The sequence below is a fragment of the Triticum urartu genome, chromosome 6A, assembly GCF_056163025.1.
Source record: "Triticum urartu cultivar PI428250 chromosome 6A, HENAU_Tu73, whole genome shotgun sequence".
NCBI lineage: Eukaryota > Viridiplantae > Streptophyta > Magnoliopsida > Poales > Poaceae > Triticum > Triticum urartu.
In genome coordinates, this window is record NC_141878.1 from 584,852,234 (window position 1) to 584,871,527 (window position 19,294).

Sequence of the window (19,294 nt, forward strand, 5' to 3'; positions counted from 1 at the left end):
GGGCGGCGGCGCGGCGCGGCCGAGGCTGGACGAGCACGGGCGGGGCGCAGGCGGCGGCGAGGCAAGCGCGGGCGCGGCGCGGGCGGGCACAGGCGGGCGGACGTGTGCTCGCGCGGGCGCAGCGTGGCGCGGCGGGGCGCAGGCAGGCGGGCGCGGGCGCAGGCGGGCGCGGCACGGCGCGGGCAGGCGGGCGCGTGCTGGGGCGGGGCGCAAGCAGGCGGGCGCGGCGCGGCCGGAGCGCGACACGGCGGGGCGCAGGTGCGGGCGCAGCGAGGCGCGGCCGTGGCGCGGCGCGGCGGGGTGCTGGCGCGGGCGCAGGCGGGCGCGGGCCTCGCGGCGAGGCCGAGGCTGGGGCGACGGGGGTTCACGCAAGGCGGCATAGCGAGCTCGCGGTGAGGCTTCGGGGTATGCACGATGCGGCATGGCGAGCTTGGGACGAAGCGAGGCGGACAGTATGAGATCCCATAGGCCTTCTGCGTGTTGGGTGTAGATGCCCCATACGACTATCCGCTTTTCGGACATCCGCTAAATCGCATCTCAAACGAATAAAATTGGATGTCCGGATGGGTCATGGATGGCCCACGCGATGGAGTTGGCCTAATAAGAAGGGGCGAAACAGGGAATATTACCTTTGTTTTATATAGGAGAGAAGATTTACGGAATCTAATTCAGCTCTTGGAAGCATATGTTCGTGTGTGTTAAAAATATTTTTTTACATGTTAATTATTTTTGTAAAAATATGTTCACTGTCACAATGCCACCAACAAATCTTTATGGGCAAAGCATAAGCATTTTGAGTTATGCAAAAAAAAAAACAAGACGAACGTCAAATGTTACATCTAATTTTGTTTTTTCATCAACGGCGAACTGCTATCTCGTTTCGCGTGAGATTTGTCAAGCACTCTTTTTACATTAACATGAACATAAAAAAATCATATTTTTTACAAAATATTTACTATTTTCTTTTTTGAATTCATTGATCATATGATGATTATAAGGTGAAGGAGAGGGAACTCATAAAAAAAGTTTGTCTTCCTTTACTTATTTAAGAGAAGAGAAGAGATGATCTCTTAGCATAATATGTCTCATCATATTTTTAGAAATAGCGAGTTATTAAAGATAAGACTGAGAGATGATCTATTATAGAAATTTTTGTTGTCACCTCTAAATTGCATGCAAAACTTAAGATAAGACTATCTTATCAACTATTATACATGCCTTAATAATCGGCTAGTTTTTTTTAGGGGTTGATAATCGGCTAGTTGCTGGTGCAATTAGCAACGGACACGAAGTACTGGGCCAGGCCCAGTAAACAGTTGAGAGCCACGCGCCTTCTCCGCCCCCAGTGGAAGTAAGAGAACCCGTTCTTCCCCTGTCTCTTCTCTCTGGGAGAAAAAAAAGGTTGAAGCAGCCCGTACGGACATGGAGTCCCCGTCGTCGCCGGCGCCAGCGACGCCACCGGCCACCGGAGGTAACCGTCTCTGCTCTATTCCCTCTATGGCTCTATCCGATGAAACGCCTCGGTCGTTCCCTCTTAGATCATGAGAAAAGTCCATTGACCCGCACCAGAAGGAGAGGCAGGGGTTTACTTAGGGATTGGTCGGACACAGAGGGGAACAGACTCTGGGGCTTCTAAACTCGAACCATACACTTGGGATCGAAGGAGCCTACGCATTCCGTGTGGATTCTGTTTCTCCTATTCGTATGGTGCCAGTGCTGATCCATGGAGAGGCATGCTTCTTTTTTCCCCTTGCTGCCAGCGAGTTGAGGTGCCAAGAGCACAAATCTGGAGCTTAATTTCGATGCCATAGGTTTGGTTTTTAACTATCGCGAAGAAATTGGTAGTGGTTCGGTTTATGCGTGGTGGTGGGATTGTCATGGTGTAGGATTGGAAGCTAATTGGAGCAAATTTATGTCTTTGTTTATTTAGCTTAAAGGAACAAATCGGAGTATGAAAGGAAATTTCCACAAGTTAAGTGCTTGCCAATACGAATTGGCTGTGGATCGATTTCTATTTGCACCCTCTAGATTAGCAATTGGGGCTGGAAACCATAACCTGCATTCTCCAGCTTTTAGACTGTATAACAAGCAGGAGCTCTGCTTTTCATTGAAGAAAGGGGACTTGTCAGTGAATATCCGTGGAACAATACCGAGACCCTATTAATACTAAGGTTATTTCTAAGACCTAACTTTCAAGCAGAAACTGATGAACCATTCAGCGGAGTGTTTGCTTGGTTTGTTAACTTCCCTGATTTTGGTATATATGACTATATGATGAAAAGATGTAACAATAATCTAAGATGGAACGTAATCCATTTAGTTGTGTTGTGGCGTTAATTTTATCTATAGTGGCAAGGAGTATATTAAATCTATGTAAACATCAGCACCACAAGTGTGGATCCTACCCTTTCTTAATGCGGGGAAGACTCTGCCTTTATTACATTGAACTGCACATGAACATAGAAACTATGGAGTTGTGTAACTCTGGATCATTATCTCTTTCTCTAGATGATTGTTTCGCAATGAAGAAGTGGCAATTTGAACTGCGGAAACCTTCCCCGGCTATTCATTCAGCGCGACAATGGCGTGTCGTTCAATCCGCCAAGCCGCAACGGCGCATGCGTGATCATGATGCTCCAATTATGTCAACAGCGCATCAGTTGCATGCACATGAGCCGTCACGCGATGCTATGTCGCCCTGTAGTGGATCCCTAAACAAGATGATGTGCACGCAAGATGTTGAGCAGACTGTCCAGGTATCATCTTGAACTACTGCATTACTATCTGCCTAAGTGTAGTCATTTTGACATGTGTTTCAAAAATAAATACATGCAAAGTTGTTTCAGCGGAAAGTCTTGCACTCATTTTCTGCATGGGATTTGCAAAATTGTTACGATTATATAATTTCTTCTGCTTGAATACAATAGTTAGCTGTATATGCTAGTCCACCAACGCAGTTTGCTTGGAGTTTGAATACTTCGAATAAATAAATGAAGGGAGGTTGAGCAATATAGAGTTATTTCGGCTCAAGCAGAATTGTTAGAAGATATTTATGTTTCCACAAAGGATTATCTCTCGAATATTTGATTTACTACCTTTTGAACTAGTTTTGAGCTGACAGTGGTACCAAATTTCAAAATCACACCTAACCTTGAGGCGTAAACAAGTAGTGGCCTAATTATGCATTATGCATTGGTTGAACAATTCAAGTCTGCAGTGGTGTAATTACATAGTATTAAAAGCTTGCCATTACTTGTAAGAAATTACTAATGTTTTTACACTGTATTTGTTTGATTTGTTGCCTCCACTTGCTGTATTGATCAGAGAGACACATACGGAATAATAGTATGTATTAATGGAAAGTGGTTTAGTTAGAAAAAGGGGCTCTTTTTTATGTTTGTTTACACTTATCTTTTTGGAAATGTTGTTTACAATTATCTGTAAGTTCGAAGTGTAGATTAGCGAGGAAACTAATAGCATGTTGTTAATTTGCTCAATGGACAGTGTAATCAAGCCCTGACACCCATGATATTAACGTTTTCTGTGGTAAAATAAGTTGTAAAATGTTATCTTAACATGGTTTCTAATTTTATACCTAACATGTCATTTCTTCTGCAGAACTGCGATTGGATCAGTACATTGCCAGATGACATTTTAATCAAAATTCTTTCCCTGCTGACAGTAAGCGATGCTGCAATGACTGACTGTCTTTCCACTAGATGGAGACACCTCTGGAAAAACGTTGACTGTCTCATCTTTGACCTCTATAGTCTCAGGATGCCAGAGTCAGAAATCTGTTATTACCATCAAAAACCATGTCTGCGGAAAGCTCAAGTAACAAAGTTTGTTCGCAAAACGAATGGCCTTTTGCGCAATCATTATGGCAATAGAATCAAGGAATTCACTATCAGATTCCCATTAACCTCAGTCAATGCTTCTGAGCTGGACCACTGGATTCGGTTTGCAGCTTCAGCCTCTACAGAAAAACTCTGTCTTGACTTTTATGACAAGAATCGCTCAAGTTGCCTTGACATTTTCCCTGATGAGCCTTATAACTTCATATTATCACCATTTTCAAATGGGAGAGGTTGCCAGTTGAGCGAGCTAACTCTGTCCAACTGCAGTTTAGGAACAACGCCTGAAAATCTCAGTGGCTTTGCTTGTCTTCATTTCCTTAAACTCAGCCGTGTGTCATTAGCTGATGCAGCTGTTTCAAATATTAAACTCAGCCGTGTGTCATTAGCTGATGCAGCTGTTTCAAATATTATTTCCAGTTGCTGTGCTCTCCGAAGCTTGATTATAGAGTTCTGCGATCAATTGTTTCATTTGACGATTACTTGTTCACAATTGCTGAATTTGAATGTTGAATTCTGCAATGACTTAAGTAGTGTCTGTATTCATGCTGACAATCTTGAGAAGTTCACGTACAAGGGACACAATGTAAATATCGAGTACAAATATGCACCATTTCTTGATATAATCCGTGTTTATTTCACGGAGAAGGATGAATGCCCTCTAGACTTCATAAGTGCGCTTCCTAAGCTTCCAAAGTTGGAAACGTTGATCTTGCAATGTCCTGCGCCTGTACAAGTACGTAAGATTTCTGCCCCTTGGTATGCATGATGGTCTTTAGAAACTGTCTACATGCTGAATTCAAGTCTTCTTCTTGGACTCCCTCCAGGTACCTCTTGCGCTGCGGCACACTTTCAGGTTTACTAAAAGATGATCGTCTTCTTTCTGGTGAAATCTTGGAAAGAGTGCATTTGCTCGCTTGCGTATCTCCTTAAAGCAGCTCCGTTACTCGAATACTTCGGGGTGCATGTAAGCTGTGCACTTGTGATTTCTACACACTTTGCATCAGAACATGCCAACAGTTGTGTACCTTTCGATGTTTTTTCTCATGTTAACCAGCTTATCCATGCAGGGGTTTTCCAAGCTTAAGGAACAACCTAATGAGCTCAACATGACATGGCCTGAGGATTTGACATTTGCGAGGCTCCACATTATCGTAATCGAAGGGTTTAGCGGGGAACCGGAACTGATGGAGCTCCTCTACTTTCTGCTGAGAAGGGCGCCCGCACTGAAGAGCTTGCAAGTCGAGACGCGTGCATATGAGCCATTTTTCGTCAGGAAGGAGAAGCACAAGTCGGAAGACCAAGAAAGGTGCCGTTACGCTACGGAGATGGCCTCGACCCACCTGGCTCCTAAGGTTCCATCCACCGTGGCGTTCAGCATCACCTGACCCTTCCGTGCTTGCTGAAAAACGCCGCGGCTGTTGCAGGTCATCAGTGAACGACGAAGGTACTACCTTGAGCTTGTCACATGTTATGCCGGTCTTTTATATCACCAAAAAAAAAACAAATACATAGTTGATTAGACTTCTTGGGTTTTTTTGCTGTGCAGCTAGAGTCCTTGCTTTTTGAAACCAAACTGCTAGCGCTAAAATTCCGATAAACCACAATGTGGATTTAGTTCCCTATTACTGCAGCCGCGAATTTCAGTGATCCGAACCGTGGTGTCGATCACGATCTTTGCTGTTCCTTTTTGGTTTTGCCGTGCACATGATGATGGGCCTTGAAGTACCGTGCTGTATGGGGAAACAAAGGGTATTATTATTGGTTGCCACTGGTATGGTAGCTGCCAATGCAACAACTTATTATGTACAGATGCAAGTTGACTCGTGAGCGTTTGGTACAACAGTTCCGTGGTCCTGACCGTTTGCTGCAGTTCATCCGCGGTCCACGTGTGTGTCTGCACGCTGGACCATTTAGATATATAGATACGCTGTGTTAGAAAATCTGTTCCGCTTGCTAAAACCGCGGCTAGTAATGCATAGTGCCACTGATACTTCACTGGGCCGCAATTGCTTTTTGATAGTTGCCTGAAAAGTGAAAACAATTCTGGCTTCAGTCGATGTTTTGAGAAATTTTCAGGCAACCTAGGTATGCTCGCCTCCTTGCTGGGCATGCATGTTGCATGGTGAAACCGTTGCTGATCATCAGGTGGGAAGGGACCTATCCATTTTAATGCATCTCATCACGCATGCATGCATGCATGTATGTGTCCTGATTAACTCCTGCCGACCTGCTTTCTTGTACGTATGTGTTGCCTGCACTGCACTGCACTACACTCTACCATCAACCATCAACTCAGTAGTAATTAGCCGATCCGATCTTAATAATGCTCTTTTTTCCTGGGGCAGTTAACCAACCCTTCTTTTTGGTTTGCAGGTGGATTACAAAGATGGAGTGAAGCTACGTACGCCCTGCAGCCAAGTGGAGATGCTAATCAATTCCCCGGCGTACGTGCGTGCGTGCGTTAAACACATGCACGATCGCGCGCAAACTGATAAATACCAGTTGCGGGTCGCCCTCGTTAATTAACCACGTACGTACACGCGTCCATGTGCGTACAGTACGCCTGTGCATGTGTACATACGCACAGTGGCACATCGCACACGTAGTGCCACTGATCATCGCACATGCCGTGTTTTCTCGTGGGCGCACGCACAGCAGCAGCAGCCTAGCTATGAACATGATAGATGCGTGGCCTGTTGCTGTTGATTAGTCTTTTTTTTGCCCGTTAGTTAATTATAGTTAGCACTGTACTGGTAGTTAATATTATTGCATGCACCATGTAGACGTGCGCGGCGGCGGGCCGTCAGATCAGGGACAAGGGGCGCCTCGTCCGGCTGGTCTCTCGGAGGCGGGGACGGCTGGATCCGGCGGCGACTGGGCTAGGAGGAGGTGGCGCGGTGTGGCGGTGCTGGTGGCAGGGTTTCGGTCGAGGTCGTCTTCGATCTAGATCGGGTTCTCCATCGGGGCGTCGCACGGCGGTGGGATCGGATCGGCGGCAACGTCACCGGTTCGGCGGAGGGCTCCATTCCAGCCAACCGCGAGATCGGGACGCCGTGGCCTCGGTGAAAATCGCGTCTGACTGCGGTCATGGCGGACGATGGCGGCGTCTCGGACGTCGTTCCCTTCTCGAGGCATCGTCGTTGCAGGTCACGTCAACCTGATCGAAAGGCTCCGGGGGAAACCCTTGATCTGGATCTACCGGATCGGACGATGGCGACGTTTCGATGTCGTTCTCCCTCCTGGGGGCATCGTTTTGGAGCAAGTGTTGGCTGGAGGGGACAAGAGGAGGAGCGGCGTGGCATCTGGCACGTCGACAACGGCGGGTCTCAGCGGCATGGAGCAGCGGGGGTCTCACCGGTGGGCGTGTGATGATGGACGAGTGCAGGATGGTGGCGCTGTCTGGCGTCGTGGTGGCGTCGATGGCAGTGAGGCCTGGCACGGTTCATGCAACAGTTCAGCTTTGAAGATGGATTGATGGTACGTGGCTGCGACGGCCTCATACCCGGCAGGGGCCTGGTTGACGAGCACGCCGGACTGGTGAGTGCCCATACCCGGAAGGAGTCCTGATTGGGACCTCAGGTCTCAGATGTTAGGTTTGGCTGCGAGGTCTGTTTGGTATTAGGCCCAGACCATCAGCGCCCCTTCATCAGTTAGATAGAAGTAGCGACAGAGGTTGCGAAAATGATGGCTTTGGTCTTACTGTTGTACGACTTTATAAGGTCTTGTGTTAATAATCAATAAAGTGGCCGTATGCATCGTCCAGATGCAGAGGCCGGGGGTATTCCTCCTTTTTTTTAAAAAAAAAACCATGTAGACGTGCGGTCTAAAATGTCTCACTGTTTGTGAGTCTGCGTTGGTTGCCATTTGCAGGCAGGACCAGCGAGCGCGCTATCAGCTAATGAATACCCTCCGACGTACCGCCATACGTTTTCTTGCGTACATGCAGATGCGTACACATGGGATGTAGTTGCCGTGTTATTTATGTGCATGGAGACGTGGGTGATCTGACGGATGGACCAGCGGTGTTATTTAGCTCGCTCCATCTGCCGGCCGGCCGGCGAGAGCGAGGACCACCGGAGCAGCTTGGATCATGGATGGATGATTTCCTCTTGCTGGTTGTTGGTTTGGGCTGGTCCAGTCGGGTGCTAGCGTGGGCGTGCACTTGCACATGAAGGAGGGAGGAGAGGAGAGGAGAAACTGATTGCGCGCGCTACTTGCAATGCACGCAACTCAACTGATTGCATGCCCCGCTACTGGTAGGCGCGGACTAGCTGCCGTTGCATGCGCCGTAGGTAGCGTCCGGCCGGTCCACCCATCTTCTTCTTCTTCCTCCGTGTGGGAGGTGGAAGCACCTTGTCTACATTCAATTCAACACATCTCCGGGATAAAAGGCACAAATTAACTCACCATGTCGTCCAAGGAGGCCCTGTCTGCACAAAGATACCGATGCATACGAGTGGATCTACCATGCGTCCATGCCACAAAGTCCGGTATGCAATGCATTTGTTTGTCCTTTTTTTTTGCGGTACTTCAGGTTTTTTTCTTTGCAAACTTTGCAAAAGACGCTTGCTTTTGACCGGAGACTTGCCGTTGCTCGTAACCCAACTCATGCGTGTGCTCCCTTCCCTCTCAAATAAATGGCGAAAAAAAAGCATGCATCGTGTGTTGGCGGTGCGTCGGTTGAAGAAATGTTTGAGGCTGCTCCTGTGTTTCAGATCTCGATCATGCTGTGTCTTCTGTACGGTGCGGATACCAAGGCCGCCGTATCCGCGTCTCTACTCCAGGACGTGAGTTGAATACTGCTAGCCTCGTAAATTGCGCATCTTGACGCGGCCTGCCCATGCCCATGTTGCGTTGCGTGTGGCCATTTCCGAGGCACACACAACATTTATTTTTCTGAGCGAGGAGAGGCAGCAGCTACGCATGCAAGCGACCCTCGACGACACTGCCACAGCCCACAGGGCGGACGGAGGCCGCCGCCGCATTCATACGCACATGCACGGCCGGATATCGTGTACTACTACCAGAATAACTACTACGTACCCTTTATTTTCTTTTCGAAAAACATGCATTTGTGTTCCGGTGCTAGCATAAAACACAACACACACTGTACGTGTAGTCCTCCCTCCGTTTCAAATTACTCGTCGGAAAAATGGATGTATCTAGAGCTAAAATACTCTCTCCGATCCTTTACTCCGCATATAAGAATTGTCTGAAGTCAATTTTCACAAAGTTTGACCATATTTATATGAAAAAATATCAACATCTACCATGCCAAAGTTACGCAAATATGAAAACTTAAGTCATGACGCATCTACTGATATTGATTTCACATTGTGAATGTTGATATTTTTTTTCTATAAAGTTTGTCAAACTTTACAAGGCTTAACTTCAGACAAATCTTATATGCGAGCTAAAAAGGACCGAAAGGAGTACATCTAGATACATCCATGTCTGCCACAAATAATTCAAAACGAAGGTAGTACGTATGGCTGCCTATTATCTGTTCACCACCTCGTCGTCACTGTAGACAGATCACATAACGAATGAAGCAGAGCCATGGAAGTACAAGCATGGCCCCACCCACACCCAGATCCAGATTCAACAAAAAAATAAAGGAGAAGACGGGTACTGTACCAAAGTGTCAGCAGAATGCTGCACCCTTTTTTCCCGGGAAAGAAAGTAAAAAAAAAAAGAGAGAGAGCAGAGAACCGTTGCGGCCTTGAATGCCCCTCCCAACGACTCCAACGGCTTCTTCTTCCTCCTCTCCTCCGCCTGCTGTAGCACTGCCCACTACCGCTACACTCCATTTCATCCACACTCCACAGTCCCACCAGCAGCAATCATCGACTCAAACTCAGAAATAATAATGGTTGACCACATCCATGTAGCCAGCCAAGCCATAACGAATGAAGCAGATTTCAAAATCAAAACTGTTTCGTGGCGGCCATGCTTGCTTCTCTGGCTTACTCCAAACTTTGGATTGTGCACTATGCATTATTGCCATCTATCTATACTGCAAACGACGCTGAAGAAAGAAGGCACTGCTCACTGCTCACTTGTGTTGAGCGCTGACAGCTTCGCACCATCAGATCGATCCCACAGTCCTACTCCTACTAGTGCTGTACCACAAAACTTTCTACTGATCCAGGCAATGATAATAAATGAAATAGATGAGGTGCCAGCCAGATTTGCAGAGACCACGCTGATGCTCCACAAGCGCCACTAATCTGTTGTTTAGCAGCAGCAGCAGGAGTGGGAAGATAATTTGGAGGAGGCAGGCATCATCAGGAAGTAAAGACTAGAGACGCAGAGACCTGAATACGCAGCAGCAGCAGCACTGTTTTCTTTACCGCCACAAGTACCACTGATCCACACCATTTATTACAACATGGCAGCGCAAGTTGCGCGACGGCAGCTGCAACATGGCAGAGGCAGGTTGGTCATTTGGGTCAGGATGGCAGGAGGAGGAAGACGATGGCGAGGTTAGGCGGAGGGCGCCCCAGGGAACTCACATGCTAAGCCTGAAAAGGATCAACAGGCGCACAAACACACCAGCCTTTTGGCCTTGGCCCCCCTTCTTCCCCCAGGTCCACACCCCACAGTAATAAGTAGACCTCACTGCACAGCAATGGAGATGATGCCATGCATGCAGATGCAGTCATGTGGAGATGGATGGATCATGGGTGGCCTTCATGGGCCAGCCACTGCCTGACATGTGGGCCCCGTTGGCACACTCCACATGCGGCTACAGTTCTATAGTCCACGCATGAATGAGTGACCAAGCACAGCCACAGCACTAACCCTATCACACAACAACACATCAGGATATGAGGATATGGGTCAGATTGTATAATATAAGCTGGGACTGCACGAAACACCACACCAGGGATCAAATGCATGTTTGACGCCGTGCTTCCAGCTTCAGTCAAAAAATACTACCCATTGGCAGCTTTGATAATCTACTAAAACTAACTCAAGATCAAGAGATTCCTCTCATCTCATGTGGCCTTATTTCCTGCGAGCCCCCAAATATGCCGATACCGCGGCGGCGACGAGGCGGTTGTCTGTCGGGTTCATTAGCCCTAATAACATGCCAAACGGCCAAGCAGCATTGGCCTTGCTGCTAAGACAGTTACTAGCACATTGTTTTGCTCCAGTGGGGTTTTAGCCAATAGGACTGGTTGCAGTAAACAAATGGTGCTCTGAACACATACCATAGACAAATCACAGTTGACATGGATCCTCACAAAATAAGATTACAGTGCCTTGTGAGCTGCGTTGGGCTGCTTCTTTTGATGCCCTGTGGATCAGATCATGGCTTCTAGTGACTTATCCTATTGGACCACACAAAATCAAGTGATATGTTACTGTCCTTTGTACTGTATTTGTTTTCTAGTTCGCCTTCATCATCATGAATGAGATCGTAATTCTAATTCAAGTAACACCAACAGCTTACTACAGGAGGACAAAATTAATTACTGCCTTATGTTTTATATAAGGAAGAAAAGGCGGTAACCTCAACACTGACATGGTTTATTTGTCAAAACGGCAAACAATCAGCTAATTACAGCATCACCCCTATATCAGAAAACGAGAGGACAAATTAGCAAAAGGCACACATTTGGCATCACATTTTCTGCGGTAACACGATAAATAGAGAAGTGTTACAGCAGAGCAAGTATCATCACGCGAACAGAAACACTACCGAGTTGGGGAGAGGCAAAATCAATAGTTAGGGGTGGAGGTACCTCACTAGGTGCTGTTAGTCAAATCTACAAGGGCCTCCTCAAGCAGGTCCTCCAAAACCACCGTGCAAACCATGGCGCAGACTTCAAACGTCTCTAGCCGCGTCGTGTCGGCGGTGGCGGTCTCCACCACCTCCCTCTTCAGGATCATCTCCAGCAGAAGGTTCCTCTCGATGACTTCGCCGGGCGGATACTTGTCGAGTATCGACCAGTTCCTTATAACCCGCCAAATTTCATCGGCGGCGGAGTTACAGGAGGAATCATCATCACAATCTTTGCGTTGCGAACAAAATGTCCGGCCCCATGGGTACGCGGACAGTTCTGTTGTCCAAGTAAGCTCGGTGAGCGCCTCGTTGACGGCATCAAAGAGAAGCCTCTCTTTTGACCGCTTTTCCCTTGACTTGATCTCCTCTGCTTGGTGATCTGACAACTTCTCAAGCAACCTTGGGTCCAGAGGGCTGGCTAATACGCAACTTTTTCTATCCATGCCAGCTGAGGAGACTAGCTTCTGGATAATCGTCAACGAGTCTTGATCATCATCAGCCTTGGAGAAAAGCCTTGCTAGTCTCAAAGAATTTGGTGACATGACTTCTGATGGGGGATCTTCCCATGACAAGGATCTTGAAAATGATCCGATATGTGGAGACCTGGACACGATTTCTGCAGACACAATGGATGACATTACACAATGATACTCTTTCAGTTAATAGTTTGATGAGATTGGTTTACAGCTTACGTGGGGATGCGGTGATGAAATTTTCAGTTGAGTATAGTAGCCTCCTATTGTTATCACAGAGAAACGGTCCATCCGGGTCCAGTACGGACACAGGGCTTGGTTGCTCTTGAGACTCACCAAAGAATCCTGGGACACCAAGACTTGGCAAAGGAGAAACACCCTAACAGGACAGAGCAAAAGTTTAGTAATTTAACTTGGCCAAAGAAGTAGGAATAACACCTGTAATAAGAAATCTACAGGTCTGTAAAAAGAAAAGGTACGGACAATAGCTGTAATAAGATAACTTTTTGGGCAATTACCTTGGCAGGGATGCTGGCCACATTATTAGTGTGACAAGAACTAGCCATGATTCTTTGCAGAGCATCCTCATCAGCATCAAGCAAAGTAGTTTTATGTGGATTCTCCAGTGTAAAATGGCTAGAGCCTTCACTACCATCACTAATAGCCATGGCACTTCCATTCTTGAGTGTATTATTAGCAGACAAAACTCCAGGTGGACCTAACTTCTCCCGAGCTGATTTCTTGTTTTTAGAGAACAGGCTGGAAACTCTTTCCCTGAATGATGATGACTTCCTACTTTTTTCATTGTCAGCTTCCTGAGAACCAACGGCAACTCTATTCGACTCCCTGCCTCCATAAGACAAAGAAACTGGAAGAGACCGAGACCTTGGCAAACATGAGAAAGGATCTGCAGTATCCAGCTCAGGCGATCTGCTCTCTAATGTTATTCCCCCACACTCCTCCTGATCCTTTTTCCCTTCAGGGATTGTGAGCATCTCACCTAGAGTGCCGACACTTCTACGTGCTCCCCTTTCTTCCTCACCGCTAACAGTTGACGATACCACCGACCATCTCTCCAAAATCCGCCTTTTGGCTTCCTTAACCACCGACGGTTCACGCCGATTGGATGCCCGACTAGAACATGATGCAGAGTAAGGACTGTCACTCCGGCTCAGGAAATCCCAGGAACGGCCAGATGTGGGAGTACCAAACTCCAGATCCTCACTTATTTCACCAGACACTTCTTTAGCAGTTTCAACCTCTGACTTACTAAAGGAGCTATTTTCAACGTAAGTATCATGGTATTCATAAGAGACCGAACTATCTTCATCCTGCCTATCTTTTAAGCGCATCCTCATCTGCCAAGTGATCTCCTTGGCCAGTCTTCTTGAGGATACTGTTTCATCAACTGCCATCACACTATCGTCGTCACTATCTGGTTCTGTTGATGATTCTAATGAGGACACTGGGATCATATCTTCATGAGACTTTGGAAGTCCTGGCTTTAGTACTACAATTCTTGTTGGTTCGGACAAAGTTGAATTTGCCGGGTTGACATTTAAGCTCTGGTGGCGCCAGCATCTGTTGCCTTCAGCTTCATTTCCCTCTGAATATAGCTGCCTCGCGGCATGAATGTTGCCCTTTCTCTTCACTGATTCTGCTGGTTTCAGTATGGTTATTTGCTTTATTTCTGAAGGTGGTGCAACAGGATCGAACCCATAATGGTTGTTTGATAACAGAGGAGTTGGCTCATCTAGGAACTTCAGGAACAAGTCTTTATTTGAGCTCAAAAACTGCAACGCTTCTTGGAACTCCTTTGAATGGAGAAGCTTCTCGTCCGTAGCCAGACGTTTTGCTTCAGCAAACTTCTCGCGGACAAGGGACATTCTCCTCTCGCAAGAAGGATCATTTCCTTGGTGTCTGTTCTTGCTGCTATCGATCTTCGAAGGCTGATCACGTCTCCATGTCTCCTCATGCCGCGTGCCTGCCTTCTGGTTCTGATGGCATCTGCTTTCCTTCTTTGGCTTGACATTTCGGCCATCGTCTTCCTTACTGAACCGTCTTCCTGATCCCAAATCAGATTGGTGGACGGATGGTGCGTCGTTCAGACCCATCAACCTGGCAACAACATTGAGAGGCTCATCATCAGGCACCCCTTCTCTCCACATGTCCTGCTCCATGAGCATCTTGACGGGTGACACACCAGATCTGTTGGTGGGCGAGTTTGATCTTTTCGTTGGAGAGCTCCTCCTTTGCTGACTGTCTCTCTGCAGTACACAAGAGAACAGATATCAGTTAACAAAGCTCAAGTTCAACTTATTTATATACAGTTAAAAACAAAAAAGAACAAGAGGCATTGACATGATCACATACATGTTTATCTTCCATCTGAGCCGGAAACTGATTGCTCGCCATCTTGAAACTACCGCTCCGGTCCTTGCCAGCCGGAGAAACTGCAAGGCACATGGTAAATCGCATCAGAGACCGGCCGAGGAGAACGCCGCCGCATAACAGGAAGCAGAAAAGCAGCAAGAAATGCAGAACAGAAGGGCGAGGAGCTGCATACCGTCTCGGTGCGCCTTGTCGGTGAGCATCTTGGTGGCGACGACGCCGTTGCTGAGGTCGAACATGTTGATGACCCTGCCGAGGCAGCCGGGGAATGGCGCCAGCACCTGCAGGTCCTGCTTCTTCTTCTGCTTCCTATCCTGAGCCCCTTTCATCTGCACGGAGGACGGCATTAACAACCGCGGCCTTCAATGCAGGAGCCGGTAGGTATAGGTACGCACGCACAACGAAATATATTTTTCAAAATCTGAAGCAGGGCAGAGATGAACAGCAGCCAGCTTTGGTTTTGAAATTACAAACTATTTTGAATCGTGTGTGTACAGGTGATGGGGGGTAGGGAGAGCACGAGACGGGACAAGCTCCCAAGAACGGAACAAAAAGCGGTTTGGCGTCGACGACGAGGCAGGAAAGATGGTGGTGGTGGTCACTCACGTGAGGCGCGCTCCCCCACCTCGGAGCCACTGGAGCTCATCATGGCGATTTCGCAGCCGGAAAAGCTCGGGCGCGGAAAAGGGGACGGAGATGGGGGCGCGAATGTGCGCGCACAGCGGCTTTTGTCTCCCTGCCCCGCTCGGGCGAGAGTAGGAAATCTTATCTCGGCCGGCTCCGGTGATCTCCCACCCAATGCGGCGACGGGCCCTCGCGGGCGCCGGAAGCAACCGCACGCCGCGAAAGGCGGGGGCTTCCCTGCCCGGAACGGGGAGGGCGATCGAATCCGCGCGAAAGGGAGAGCGAAAGCGGCGTGCGCGGCAAAGATCGAATCCTCTTTCCCCGGCCGCGTGAAGCTGCGGCGGCAACTGCGAGAGCGACGGCGGCGCCCGGATCGATGGGGAAAGTCAAGCCCCCAACCCAAAGCGACCGCGAGGGGAATCACCGGCGGTACGGCGGTGAAAGATGAATAAAAAAAAGTGATGGGATCAGATATACTACTAGGCTAAAAATAGTGGATTGATTTGTTAAAAGGGGCGGCGGGCGGGAATCTCGTGATTGGGAACCTGGTCGGCGAGGAACGGCCAAGGAGAAGAGCCGCCGGGCCGGCGACGCGGTGGCCGGCAGGAACGCGCAAGGGCTCTCCACTTCCTCCTCCTCTGGTTTTATTATTAACTGGTGGTGTTATTCTCTGGCCCGTGCACGCCGGGAGGAAGAGGACGCGGGAGGTGAGGTCGTGCTCGGGGCCGGCAATGGCGACGGGCCCCATGGATCGGCGGGACGGGGTAGGATAGGGGGAAGACGGAGGTTATGGCAATTGCTGATAGCATTCATGGATTGCTGCTACGGGCGGAAGGACGCAGGACGCACGGGCCGCGCGGCGTGAATGTTTCTTGACTTTTTTGGATGGATTTACGGAAAGGAGATGGGTACTCTACATGGTAGAGAGATTGATCGAGGGTAGGGGGAGGGCGGCTCGGCCTGGAAAGGCGCCGCTTTTGGGGAAGAGGAAAGCGACGGGGCGGAATGAGAAGGGACGAACGGTCACCTCGCCGACCCCCCAAAACGGCAAAGTGTGGCACCCGCCCGCCCGCCCGGAGAGAATGAGGAGGCGGCGAGGGGAGGGAATCGCGCCCGTACCTGCGGTGCGGCGCCGTCGGACGCCGGTGAGCGGACCGCCTGTCAGATTCTGCCGGACTCGCGGATCTCCCCGCCGGCTGTGTCTCCTCCTCTGCAATCCTCCTCGCGGGAATGCTCAGGCCACCGCGGCAGCCGGCGAGAGCGGCGGTGCGGGGCCGCCTGCCGGGTGGTACACCGCCGATCCGTGGCCGGCCGAGCCCCGGCGAGGCGTCAGAGAGAGAGAGAGATGCGAATCCTCGCTTGCTCAGGGAGACCGTAGCCGGCAGAGCAGGCGCGCAACACCGCCGCCGCCGCGTCCAGGAGGCCCGGGCAGGGAAGCAGCACCGGCACCGATCGCGCGGGGCGACCCAGGTGAAACGCACTTTAGCAGAAGAGCGGAGGTGCCGTGTCTGCAGCAGCTAGAAGGAGGAGTACCTGGCAATGGCCGCAATGGCGCTGAGGGAGGGAGTGGGAAGTGGGGGTTGGAGAGCGAGCGAGCGAGGGAGGGAGACGGGAGGAGGGCAGCAGAGTGTGGCGCAGAGCACGTGAATGCTCATTAATGGGCCGCGGCGCCCTTTGCCCTTGCCCGCGTTCCCTTCCGGTCCAGCCTACCGCACCGGTGGCGGTAATCCACTGGCCGGCCGGCGGCGATTTGCAATACCGCTCGCTCACACTCCACTCGACCGGTTGCGTTTGCTTGTCAAATCCGTCAGTCTCGCTCACGCCACACGTGCCTCGCATCCCTCCCTCACTCTCTCCTCCTTGGCTTTATTTAGTTAATTAATCACTTGAGCAGCTCAGCTCAGCTGGGGAGCTGAGCCGAGTGATGCGGCCACGGCGGATGGATGGATGGATGTCTGCGTTTCCTCGGCCCGTGCCCATGTGCGTCCCTGTTGGACGGTGACCGGATGAACCGGACGGGGTCAGGGAGGGAGCATCTTTGTTTAGAGCACGGTTAATACTCCGGTTAGTTAATAGTACAGCCAGCTGCATGTCATCTACGACCAAGCTTATAACCGGCAAGTACAATATTTAGATGTAAGTAAATATTGTACTCCTTTCATCCGAGAAAGCTTGTATCTAAAATGGATGTTTCGAACAAGTTTTTTTGACAGAGAGGCTACTATTTTGTTGATACATGTCTCACTTTCCTCTCTCATAAAGTGTCTAGAAAACACATGCTGAAGCGGACTATTAGTTTGTAGCCCGCTTCTCTTTTCTCCTATCTCCTCTTCTTTTTCTGTCAAATAAGCAAAAATATATCATTTAAAGGGTTAGAGCCTGCTACGTCGACTTATTGTACTTGCTCTTATCTATCGATGCTTTTGTTAACAGCTGCTCGCTTGGTGGCATGAGTGGTACGTGCATGTGGCCTCACAGTAACCTCAGCTCAGCTGGACTGCCCCATCCCCATCCCCGTACGTACCAAGCAAGCTCATCAGCCCGCTGCTCACTGACCACTCGTCTCGTGCCTGCTGGTTGGTTGACAAACCATGGGTCGCGCTCACTCCTCCATGGACGCGGCCGATCTCGCCGGAGCTGCGTGCGGACACGTACGTGCGTGCGTGCTTGCCTCGTCCGGTCCGGCTACCCGGCGTCACCTGTCCGACAAGCACAGGACGCCGAGGTCGCGAGCCATGCCAGGCCCAGACCAATCCCCCGGATTCAGATTCTCTCCTCCGGTCCACTCGACAAAAGTTTTTCACGTCATCTATCCATTCTACTTAGAGCATCTACAAACGGACTTAGACAAATCCAACCTCTTAAATGTCTGCGGGCACTGACCGGATATGTCTCAAATTTTCATTGTTGTAGTCGGACATCTCATACTAGATTTTCAAATCCATACAAAAGACATGCAGACTAAAAAAACCTACGTACTACGTCGATCATCTAACTACTCGTTGTCGGAGATGTCGACGATCTCCGTGCCCTGCTCTGACAGCATCGGCGGTAGTTGCAGCTCCGGTGCCTCCGCGTTGAGTTCAGAGAAGAGCGCGTCGAAAACTCCGTCTTCGCCTGCTCCCGCCGGAGGAACGCTCGGTTGGCCTCCACATAGGCCTCATTCTGGATAGACTCCGGGATGGTCTACTGCTCCGCCATCTCATTGGACCGGGCAGCGGCGAACTCCGCCTCCGTATGCTCCATGTTGAAGCCTGACAACTACTGCTCCGGCTCCTACTGCTCCGCCTCCTCCACCTCCATTGGATCCATCTACTCCTCCCCCTCTTCCGCCAGGCTACTCCTCCTCCCCCGGCTCCGGCAAGTCCGGAGGCAGCCCGACAACGCTGTGGGCCTCGCGCACTACTTGCCTCGTCCGAATCTCCTGTTGGATCTCGGTGCGGCGCTCCAGCATCAGCATGGCGTAGTACGTGATCATGCTCCGGACCATGACGAAGTGCCGGAGCGTCGGACCGTGAGCGGAGCGCTGGAGCGGGAGAGGGAGGAGGTGGATGGGCTCGAACTAGCGGCGCGAAGAGGGGGGAAGTGGATGTGTTAGGGTTGCGGGACGCCGGCTGGCTTAAATAACCGGATTCGATCTTGGGTGACGAGCCGGAGCGGCACCACGCGGCGACGGACGCGGCGTCTGTCAAACCATTGGGTTTTCGGGTGTTTCCGTGTGGAAACCCTTCGTCAATCCGATGTGGCAGGCATGCCAGGACACTCGATATACGTCACGTATTTTGGCTGGATATGAAGGTGTCGGTCAGCCCGAGCATTTGAGGCCCGTTTGAGGTGTTTGTCTGCGAAGAAACGTGATCGGTTAGTACGAACGGCTGTCCGAATGTATGGGGCGGGTTTAAGGCGACCGACGGTAGACGCTCTTACTCCACTAGCTGGCTGTACGTGCTACTACCTTTTTGGCTTTGGCAGTCGTGTCCCGTGTGTGCGCCCTGCACCGGCATCGGACGGACCCCGTTGGTTGGCCACCGGTGCACACGCCTCGCCACCATCATCCAGCCCTCCCTCGCCGTACCTACGCACGACCGCGCGAATGATCGCCCTCGGGTTTGGGAGTCGAGTAGGTCACCGATGTCTCTGCCGGGGTTACTGCCGCC

General features: G+C 50.1%; 2 protein-coding genes across 5 annotated transcripts; one reads left to right on the plus strand and one right to left on the minus strand.

Annotated features, from left to right (window-relative positions):
* Positions 1–1,322: 1,322 nt before the first annotated feature.
* LOC125513100 (uncharacterized) lies at positions 1,323–7,554 on the plus strand. The gene is given in 7 exon segments (XM_087529013.1): positions 1,323–1,471; positions 2,509–2,756; positions 3,619–4,590; positions 4,682–4,715; positions 4,718–4,821; positions 4,925–5,301; positions 6,231–7,554. Coding segments are annotated over 6 exon segments (1,725 nt in total). The 5' UTR covers positions 1,323–1,422; the 3' UTR covers positions 5,243–5,301; positions 6,231–7,554.
* A 3,818-nt stretch (positions 7,555–11,372) lies between these two features.
* On the minus strand, positions 11,373–16,983 carry LOC147966668 (uncharacterized). 4 transcript variants are annotated; one of them, XM_087529014.1, is made up of 6 exons: positions 16,671–16,983; positions 14,689–14,842; positions 14,496–14,575; positions 12,641–14,389; positions 12,342–12,501; positions 11,373–12,265 (listed from the first exon to the last, which is right to left on the minus strand). In XM_087529014.1, the coding sequence occupies exons 1-6, from the start codon at positions 16,974–16,976 to the stop codon at positions 11,613–11,615; spliced, it is 3,102 nt and encodes a 1,033-aa protein (XP_087385140.1). In that variant the 5' UTR covers positions 16,977–16,983; the 3' UTR covers positions 11,373–11,612. The 4 variants fall into 4 exon arrangements, with proteins under 4 accessions (XP_087385140.1, XP_087385141.1, XP_087385143.1 ...); XM_087529015.1 differs by having other exon boundaries at positions 16,257–16,813; XM_087529017.1 differs by lacking the exon at positions 16,671–16,983 and adding an exon at positions 15,683–16,178.
* Positions 16,984–19,294: the final 2,311 nt, after the last annotated feature.

Bases quoted from the DNA above. Each gene is read 5' to 3' on its own strand.
- LOC147966668 (XM_087529014.1), bottom strand. From the start codon at position 16,976: ATGCGAGGCACGTGTGGCGTGAGCGAGACTGACGGATTTGACAAGCAA. The intron at 14,843-16,670 runs GTACTCCTCCTT...TCCTCCGTGCAG, and splicing joins GCCATTGCGGCCATTGCCAG to ATGAAAGGGGCTCAGGATAG. The intron at 12,266-12,341 runs GTAAGCTGTAAA...TTGTGTCTGCAG, and splicing joins TTTCATCACCGCATCCCCAC to AAATCGTGTCCAGGTCTCCA.